This window comes from Solanum dulcamara, chromosome 9, assembly GCF_947179165.1.
Source record: "Solanum dulcamara chromosome 9, daSolDulc1.2, whole genome shotgun sequence".
Taxonomy (NCBI): Eukaryota; Viridiplantae; Streptophyta; class Magnoliopsida; order Solanales; family Solanaceae; genus Solanum; species Solanum dulcamara.
In genome coordinates this window covers 15,091,012-15,100,945 of record NC_077245.1, presented here as the reverse complement: position 1 = coordinate 15,100,945, position 9,934 = coordinate 15,091,012, and the positions used below count along the sequence as shown (strand labels likewise).

Below are 9,934 nucleotides of genomic sequence, written 5' to 3'. Positions count from 1 at the left end.
AAATAAATATAGAGTCTTGATTGGTTAAATACATGTTCACCCTAAAAATATTTTCTTTATCTTGGCATTCCCAATTTTTTCAAGTTAGTATTCCAAATCACAAATTATTTAGCTGCAATCACTAATGAAAAATTTCAAGCATACATAATTTCACTTAAAAAGAAAATTAAATTACTTTAACCTAATGAAAAATGAAATAACTTTAACTCAAATTGTTAGTCAATACTTGTTTCTCTAATGGAAGACTATTATGACTATTCAATTGAAATTTTAGTAACATAATATAATTACTAAACTAATTCATGCGGCCCTAATTAAATTTGATAACTGCCGCTTTTTGCCTTTCCTCCCCGGAGACTCGAAAGAAGGAAATAGTGTGCAGAGAGAATAGAGATGTCGAAGACGCTGGTTCAGCCGATAGGCCAAAAGAGACTTACCAATGTTGCAGTTGTGCGTCTTAAGAAGCATGGTAATCGTTTCGAAATCGCTTGTTATAAGAATAAGGTCCTTTCATGGCGTTCTGGCGTGTAAGTTTTCATGACCTCGTTTAATTGATTTTTGTGAAATAATGAATAGTTTGTATAATTAGAAACAAAATAGACTAGTGTACAAAGGGATTGAAGTAAAAAATTAGGTTAAGGGAAAAACTGTTTGGATTCACCTGATAGTAGACGGATTAAGTATTGTTAGGTTGATGGATTTTTTTTTGTGGTGTAGAGAGAAAGACGTGGATGAAGTGTTGCAGTCACATACTGTTTACACGAATGTATCGAAGGGTGTACTTGCAAAGTCTAAAGATTTGATTAGGGCTTTTGGAACTGATGATCAGACCAAAATCTGTCTGGAGGTGAGCATTTCTTCCCCTTTTTGAAAAGCATATTATGAAGTTTTTTTTTTACGTGAATCATACTGCAGAAGATTACGGAAAAGATATTTTCTGTATTATAGATTTTGGACAAAGGAGAGCTGCAAGTTGCAGGGAAGGAGAGAGAATCACAGTTGTCAAGTCAATTCAGGGATATTGCTACCATAGTTATGCAGAAGACAATCAATCCTGAAACTCAGCATCCATACACAATTAGCATGATTGAACGTTTGATGCATGATACCCATTTCGCAGTTGATCCAAATAGTAGCTCAAAGAAACAGGTAACAACTATGCTTAATCTTGTGAGGTTTTTTAGTTCTTTAGGTTTACTATCCTGCAAATGATCAATTAACTTCTACAGGCACTGGAAGTCATTCGGGAGCTTCAAAAGCATTACCCCGTAAAACGGGCCCCCATGAGGTTGAGGATACATGTACCAGAACAGAGTAGCCCTTCTGTCCTGGACAAGCTTAAGGAGTGGATTGCATCCATTGTGTCAAGAGAAGAATCTGGAAGTCAGCATTCCATAGTAAGTGACATCTACATTTGAAACCTCATATTGCACTAGAGAAGTTCTTGTCTGATTTTTCTGGCATTTTAGCAGCTAGAGGTTTCCAAATCTTTTATTGGGAGGTTTATCTTCATCCAACAAAAAAGGATCTTTTGTTCTGGGAAGCTTACTTGTGTATCAGTTTTTTCTTTCTCAGAAATTTTTAAAAAGATGAAAAGAAAAAGAAAGAAAACAAACAAACAACAGCTGCTGGCACAAGAAAACAAAAGAAACGTAGCATGGGCTTCACAAAGGAACCTACTGATGCAATAAAGAAAAAAACAAACAAAGAGAACAGGACCAAAGGAACCAAGTTTGATTCATAAAAATAATGATTCAAACCAGTATCGGCCCTGAAAACACTCACACGGCCTAAAACACAATCACTAACTGATGCACAAACCACCTTCATCTAGAAAACCCCCATTGGTAGGCTTGTCTCCTGATTCTTCCCTTCCAACTGTGACTTTGCCCTCTTTCCGATAAATCCTGTGTTAGCTTTGTCAATGGTGGGTCAGAGTTCAACTGAGTTTAGGCAATTCTGAGGAGGCGGGGGAAACCTTAACGCTGAGTGTAGCCAAACCGCATGCAGTGGGGCAACCCTCAACGAGGACGTTGAGTCCATAAGAGGGAGTGTATCTATGTATGGACTTTCACTTAGGGTAAGAGTCCCACATCGACAAAACACATGAGAGATGCTGGGTATATAAGTAAGCAGGCCTTACACTCTAGTGACACGTTTTAAAGCTGTGCAGGTCTAGGCACAAAGCAGAAAATATCAATAGCGGTATGGGCCTTTACAGATGGTATTAGAGAGCCACTCCTATGTCAGCCCTGTCGGCCAAAAATTAACTTGTAGTTCACCTGAAATCAAGTTATCATAGCAAGATTTTACTATGAATTGACCTTTGCCTTTCCAAATCATCCTGGCCTTGCACTGTGACATACCTTGAAAGGTCTCCAAAAACAGTAGCAGTTCAGCAAGTCTACTCATTCCCCAGTCACTCAAGTGCCTTATAAAATTGAAGTTCCAACCATCATTAACTCAGTAGGACACTATGTTAGCTTCTTGCATCAAAGATAATCTATGTATGTCAGGGAACAACTCTTAGGGAAGAGCATGGCCATCTTGTTTCATTAGTTCAGATCCTCAAATGTTTAGTGGTGTGATCAAGTTCATATTATCAATAGATTCAATTCCATTTCTATTGGGCAAAAAGGTGGAATTTCTCTCTCTATTCAATATGGTTTGGTAACTTTATGGTTTGTTCACCGTGCAATGTTAAGCCATTTAAGAATTGCTTCTGATGCAGCGTGATCTATTTGGTAGACTCTCTTGAGTTTTGTGGCAAGCTTTATTATTGGTACTTGGTAGACATAAATATTAGGTTCTGATCTTTCTTATAGATCAAAGAAGAATATTGAATGTCATAAAAAGAACATTTGGTTGGGAAAGGCTAAAGCCTATTGGGCCTCATTGACAGTTTATAGCTTAGACATTGTTCACTCGGGTTCGTGCATAGTCTTTATGGAACCAATTAGTTGCACTGTCATCAATCTATTCAGAACCTTGGGTTTTGGAGTTACATCTCTGGGTAAACACTTGGTTATTCCTTCTTCTGGTATAGGACATTAATCCAATTTGACTTGAGACCAGTTTCATTACAGATGGCCTAGACAAGTGGGTATGGGTTTAGAGTTGTGAATCTTCATCTAGCTATGGTTTGTTCTTTAGACAGTTATATCAGTTTCAATAATGAGTATAAATAATGGTTGAAAGGCAATGTTTGAAAATTGTTCATTTTGTCACCCAGAAAGATCCACGCTGTTGTTATTTATTTGGTAATGATGAAAACATTGCTTAAATTGGTTCGACTGCATTGCCTGTCAGCTTGACTAGTCTTGGTCACATGGATTTATTGCAAATTTTGGGCATGATTCAAATGCTATTAAAGAGGTCATTTTATTTCCAAATCATTTATGGAGCATGAATCTCTGTCTGCTACTTTTCACTCTACTCCTCTTTCCTACTCTTACATTTTTGGAGCACTTTTCTACTTTGTTATTGCATTTACTAAATCCATTAAATAAGAAATTGATTGCTGCAAATGATGTTTTTTTAATGTTTATTGATCTATAATAAAAAACGATGAAGTTACCTCTAATGATGCTCAAGTCAATTTGAGTTCTTGAATTAGTATTACCTTTACTGTACATTGGATGCTGGAATTAGTTATTTAATAGCAAATACTATTTAATTTCTTGAAAATGATGTTTAATTTGGCTTCTTAATGTAGTACTACCATTACTGTATGCTGAATTAGTCATTAGATTGTCTAGTTAGCTTTTCACTTTTCAATTAAAAGCCCCTTGAGCCTCGTTGTTTTAGTATGCTTTTCCCTTAGAAAATGCTGCTCCTTGCATCAATTAGAAGGAGGAGGCCGTCAGGCGAAGTTGGTTGGTATCACTTTTCTACCTTGCATTCTTCCTCTACATTGAATTCAAGTTGAGCTTCATTTTCATGTAATATCAATTTTATTTATTCTAAAGCTTAGTGAACCCCAACCAGAACATTTTCTGCTATCTTACCATATACCAGTAGAATGACGTTGTTCATTTAGAAGAAGAGGGAAAACCTTTTGACTCCCGGTTTCACCAAACGAATGAGCAATTAGAATGTTAATGCTTTGAGGGGGCAAAACTAATTTATGCATCATATATTTTGGTCAACTTTGCAGTTCAATATCTTTTTTTTGAGTGAACAGGCTTGATCCTCATGCACTCTTATTAGTTCAGCTACATTTTCTTTTTCGTGATACTTAACTACCATTCTAATCATTGTGTTGCAGATTTGTGAAATTGAGCCTAGTCTTTTCCGGGACTGTGATACCTTGATTAGGAATCTACAGGGGAGAGTGGAAATTCTTGCAGTCAATGTACATGTGGAGGGAGATACTTTTGTCGATCAATTCGATGATCACGAGGATGATTCACCTAGTCTAAGGAAGGATTCTACAGGTTCAGTCCTTCAGCTGAGTGAGAAAATGCAAAAGCAGACTATTTCTTCAGAAAGTGGGAACTCCAGGGAAGAAGAAAGACTGAGCAAACCTGCAAAAAGTGGGAGTTCCGAGGGCGAAGTAAAACTGAACAAGTGCACTACTTGCAATGCTGTTGTGGGAGATTCAAAAGAATACAGAGAGCATTTTAAGAGTGACTGGCATAGGCATAACCTAAGGCGTAAAACTAGGCAACTCCCTCCACTTACAGTTGAAGAATGTATGGCTGACCTGGATCTTGGAGACTCGAAGGCTGATCTAAAAGAATATTCATTTTGAGGTTGGAACAATTTTCCTTAGCTACAGACCTGTATTTTACATGATTAAAGACGTACATATTCTATCTAGCAAGACTTGAAGGAAAACATAATATAGAGAAATGCTGGTCAAGATATTTTGCTGATGAGTCTGGTTATTTTGTATTTTATTATATTGAATAATTGAATAAAAGGGAAAAATGTGATCTATATTCAATCTTGTCTCTGCTACTCTAATGTGCCCAAAGTGCTTATGTTGATGCCTCCCAGTAATTTTGAGTTCATTCATCTGGTGTCTGTACTGGAGTGAAAATATCCTAGTGATATATTGAATGTTGGAGAGAAGGCATAGGCATCACTTTATGATCTCCAATCATAACAGCAGGGAACTTCTTCAAACGAGCCATTAGTCTCTCTTCTACTTTATTGTGCTACATATAGCCTGCTACATTTAGAGGCTGCTGTGATGGACAAAATACTAGAATATTAAAACTGAGGTTTAAAGACCTGACTATGATCTAAATCATGTTGATAGGAATGGTTCCTCAAGCAGAATTCTATCCTTATGCTAAGAGGATTGCTTCCATTATGTAAAATGACACTTGGTCATTGTTGTACCATAACATGGTAGATAATAATATTTTAGAAAGGTCTCATTATCTTCATTAGTCGGAGCTGAAGTAAAATTTCAGTACATATTTGGATCTATTGCTCCCCCTTACCCCCCCCCCCCCCTATTCATTTTTCCTGCAATATAATTACTTTTGCCTTCTTTTTCAGGCTTTGATGCCAACTATTACTGATGGTAAGGATTGATGCTGCACAAGTCATGCATGTTATGTTGTGCATTATTGGTGACCGAGTTTCTGTTAAGAAGTCTGAGTGAGGTACTTTATTTGACTAATAGGTGTGTTGTGGTGCTGGATATTTTTGTACATGAATTAGTATTTTTGACCAGTTGTTGGATTGAACGATAGCTTGTACTAGGATTATTGTCGATACCATCTGGTATATTCTACCTTGATCTTATGGTAAATGATATTTTAGCTTCCAAGCAGGATATAAAGCCTTCTGATGATCGAGGTTAAATTGCCATATTTTCCCAACATCTGAAATGACAATTTTAAGGTCAACCATGATTGAATTTAATGGAATATGGTTAACACAACTGTAAAGGCAGAACAACTGATCCACCTCAAGTGGGGGATATCTTTCTACTTTGATAGTGCACCTACGCGGAATACCATCAACTATTGTATCAAACAAAGATTCACGGTTCACTTCAGCTTTATAGCAGAGCCTCCAGAAGGCTTTAGGTATCAGAGTTTTAGCAGAGTGTGCTTCCCATACAGCATCTATTCCTTACGACTTCTATGCCTCCTCGGCCTTCTGCCTCTTAAGCTAATTGAAGTTAGGGGACTCCCTTTGCTCTGTAGTCTTGAGCTTCCAACAACTAGCCCATATTCTTTCCCTTGGCATGTAGTCTTTACTCGATTCTTGGTCTTCATTTCTCTAATCCAGATCCTTCCGATCTTTCTACTGCTTAAATAGAAACTCTTCACTATCAGTCTTGGCCGATCTGTCATCATGATACAAGCCAGAAATATCGACGCCCTGCAACAGTCTGGAAACATAAACAATCATATCCGTCCGTCCTTGATTTCAAGGGGAAAAAAGCAGTTCTAGTCATACTGTAAAATTGGCCAGTTGATGGATTCTCATCAAGATGGAGTGTTGGCTAATTCCTTCTCACCACTAAGCCTGAACAAATGGATGGTGTAGCAGCTGAACAGCTGTCGAACGGCGACTTGGATTCCTCTGCAGGCAAAGTTTCAAAAAACTCTTGCGTTATCTTTGAGGTTCCTGGGAATTCCCGGTCTGTCTTTCCTATCTGCCTGTTTGAATAATGCAGCAGCCTGTCAATCTCATGTAAGAATATCAGTCTTAACTGCTAAATAACTAGCACATTCCAGTTATATCACGATCATAACATAATCCTTCCAGAAAACCCAGATTTCCCAGCAGAAACTTCTGGGGAAAAAATGAAGGTTGAGAAATTCTCAAGATTTTACAAAACTACTGGAAATGACATCTCTGTCTCCCCTTGTTCAAGTAATCAAAAAGTTATAATCAGATTTTCCTTTAGTCCTATTATTCCTTTAGGTAATTTCCTCAAGCATTATACAACCAAGGGTGTATATCTTACTCCTTCATATTGGCCCCAGAATGGTGGTTTAGCTGTTGCCATCTCAAGAACAGTACAACCTAGGCTCCAAATATCTACAGAAACACCGGAACCTCCTGCATCTTTTACGACCTGGTATAATATTTGGAATATTGGAGGAAAGGTTTTAGGAAATTACAAAAAGAGAAAGAAGTTAAGTTAGTCAAATTCTTGAGAGAATACCTCTGGAGCCATCCAATATGGACTTCCTTTGAAAGAATCCATCAGACAACACGAGTTTATCTGTAATTCGAAAACCAAAATATGTACATAAATAAAACTTTCCTATTTAGAGAATGGAGATAACTTGGTGTCACATATAGGTTATCTATAACATACATGTTTAGCCATTCCAAAGTCTGCAAGCTTGATTTCACCCTTAGCATTTACTAGTATATTTGCTCCTTTAATATCCCTGCCAGTAACAGAAGGGATCTGAGAAAATAGGGAATAGAAAGACCCTGAAATAACTGAAAAATTCTGATAATATCACTAGCTATAATGTTTACCTGTGTGCTATGTTTCTCTTATGTAAGAAGACTAAACCGTAGAGAATTTTTCGAGTGTAACTGCTGATAATTTGTTCTTCAAAAGGACCATATTTTTGGAGTAGTTTGTGAATTGACCCTCCAGGGACATACTCAAGTAGAGTGACAATTTATTTCCTCTCTGTAAACAATATTCTCCATAGTCACTTTTCCTTGTTCAAGTTTAATTCATTAACCATAATATTTGTTTTGAGAACAAACACAAAGTGGCCATACCAATTCACTTCCATAGTATTGCACAATGTTTGGATGTGAGAATTGACCGAGTAATGTGATCTCCTGTTTAACAAAGAAACTAACCTGTTAGTACTTATCACATTGAGAACAAATAAAGAAAACACGAAAGACCATGTAAAATTTCTAGATTCGAGTTGAAATATACAGACCTGGTTTAGCTGCTTGAGACGTTCTTTTGATATTGTGTCGTTAAAGATGATTCTCACTTCCTTTATAGCACACATTTGTCCATTATCACTGTTGCACAAACAAATTTACAGCTTTTAGTGAGGTCTCAAATCTCCATTTTTCGTGTGATCTATAGATTACGAGTTCAAACTGTGGAATCAACTATTGACACTTGTGTCAGGGTAGACTGACTAGTGTGACCCTTCCATGGACCCTACATGATCCAATGCCTTGTGCACTAGGTTGCCAGTACTCTCAAGTTATAAACGCTCACAATGTAAAAATTAATGTAGTTTAATTTATTATAGTAGAGCTGTTACTATTTTTAATTCGCCTATAAATATCTTAAGTGACCCGATTCAGTTCTTATACTATCAGTATATATAACTTGGAACGCCGTTTTCCAGATAGAGCGAAGATGTAAAATAGGATGAGTGAAAGTCATGACAAACCTATTAAATCCAGCATAGACATTTCTAAATGTCCCTTTTGCTAACAATTTCCCTTTCTTCCATTGCCCTGTTTTATTAGTAGAAGAATTTGGTGGAAGAGGAAGAGGAAGGCGTGGATGAATACACTTCTCTTGTTTCCCATTAGGAGAATCCAAAAATCTTCCCCATTCCACTGGATATGTTGTTGGTGAAGTGCAAGGACAGGTAGATTTTGAACTCTCATTTGATGTTCTTGACCAATCATTGCATTTGTTTCTGTTCAATGTTTATACTAACATGTTAATAAAGAATACAAATAGATAACTTAAAACCCTTTTATAGGATAAGGCAAGACACTACTAAGAATATAGGATTTAGCGACGGACAGTAATCGATGAATCATCAAAAAATTCTATTAGGTACGAGCAATTTAACGATGGATTGGGGTCGAAGGAAGGGGATTACAAGTTTGGTAATCGAACCATCACCAACAAGGTGAAATTTCAGGTAGCCAACCAACTGAACTAAGATTTCCCAACAGCGAAGTTCATAACTGATTCCACTTTATTTTTTCCGTACATAGTGAGAAGAAAGATTGTACGAACCTGAATAGACTAAATAGTGGACTAATCCTTTGTTCTTCATCATCATCATCATCATTGAACTGAGATGAGCTAGAGGATGATCCACTACTTGATCTTGTAGAGAAATGAGGTGAATCTAATGGCAAAGGCAAAGGAAAAAGAGGATGAAGTTTCTTCTCTTTTGTACATGTGTAGGAATAGTAACCAAAGGAATAGTAGCCAAAGGAAGTTGGTGAATTTTTGGGTATCAAAATGGATTCATCAAAACTTTTTGGCTTATTTACTCTATTCTTCTTGTAGTTTCTTGGAGGAGTTTGTTCATTGAGTTGCTGTTTTTCAAACCAAGAAGCCATTTAACTTTTGTTGGGACAAGAGAGTATTGTCAAGTATGTTTCAAAATTCTGACACTTTGGGATATTTTGCTCGAAGTTTTGAAATGTTTGGGTATATAAGAGCATGTTAAACCGTGTGTACAAGAGTGTGTTTGTTTAATAGGAGGGACCCCCACCTCCTTCTCCCCACCCTCTTCCAGAAGAACAAGAAAATGGTGGGGTTTGGTTAAGATATCCTAGATGAGTTTAAAGGTTGCATCAATAGTTGGAGACGGCTGCGCCTAGGACAGACCGATTTAATATTTGAATTTTATGAGTTTTGGATTCTATATCAAGGACCTCACCAAGTCAGGGATTGATATTTTTACTTAGTGAATTCTTAACATATACACAAGTTTTGAGGAAAAACTGTTTGTCAATAAATTGGAATGAGAATCATGAAAGAACAAAGTGCAAAAAATTGCTCAGTAATTTTCTCTTATCTACTTAAATCTTAATAACTATAATTACTTGATATTTGAGGTTGGTAAGAGTTAACATGTATTCGATGAAATAATTGGCATATGTTCACATATGCCGGATCACATTGCTATTACAAAAATTGAAAAATCATTATTTGGGGCCGGCCTCATGCAATGTTAGTAAAGAATAGTTGAAGTTGACGCCAATTCTGGATTGT

At 36.8% G+C, this 9,934-nt stretch overlaps 1 protein-coding gene and 1 pseudogene across 1 annotated transcript; one reads left to right on the top strand and one right to left on the bottom strand.

The window, feature by feature from the left end:
- Window positions 1–315: 315 nt before the first annotated feature.
- On the top strand, window positions 316–5,788 carry LOC129903835 (uncharacterized). The gene is made up of 6 exons (XM_055979348.1): window positions 316–527; window positions 718–847; window positions 949–1,149; window positions 1,230–1,397; window positions 4,268–4,754; window positions 5,512–5,788. The coding sequence occupies exons 1-5, from the start codon at window positions 394–396 to the stop codon at window positions 4,751–4,753; spliced, it is 1,119 nt and encodes a 372-aa protein (XP_055835323.1). The 5' UTR covers window positions 316–393; the 3' UTR covers window position 4,754; window positions 5,512–5,788.
- A 71-nt stretch (window positions 5,789–5,859) lies between these two features.
- LOC129903834 (mitogen-activated protein kinase kinase kinase 3-like) lies at window positions 5,860–9,693 on the bottom strand (annotated as a pseudogene).
- Between the last annotated feature and the right edge of the window lie 241 nt (window positions 9,694–9,934).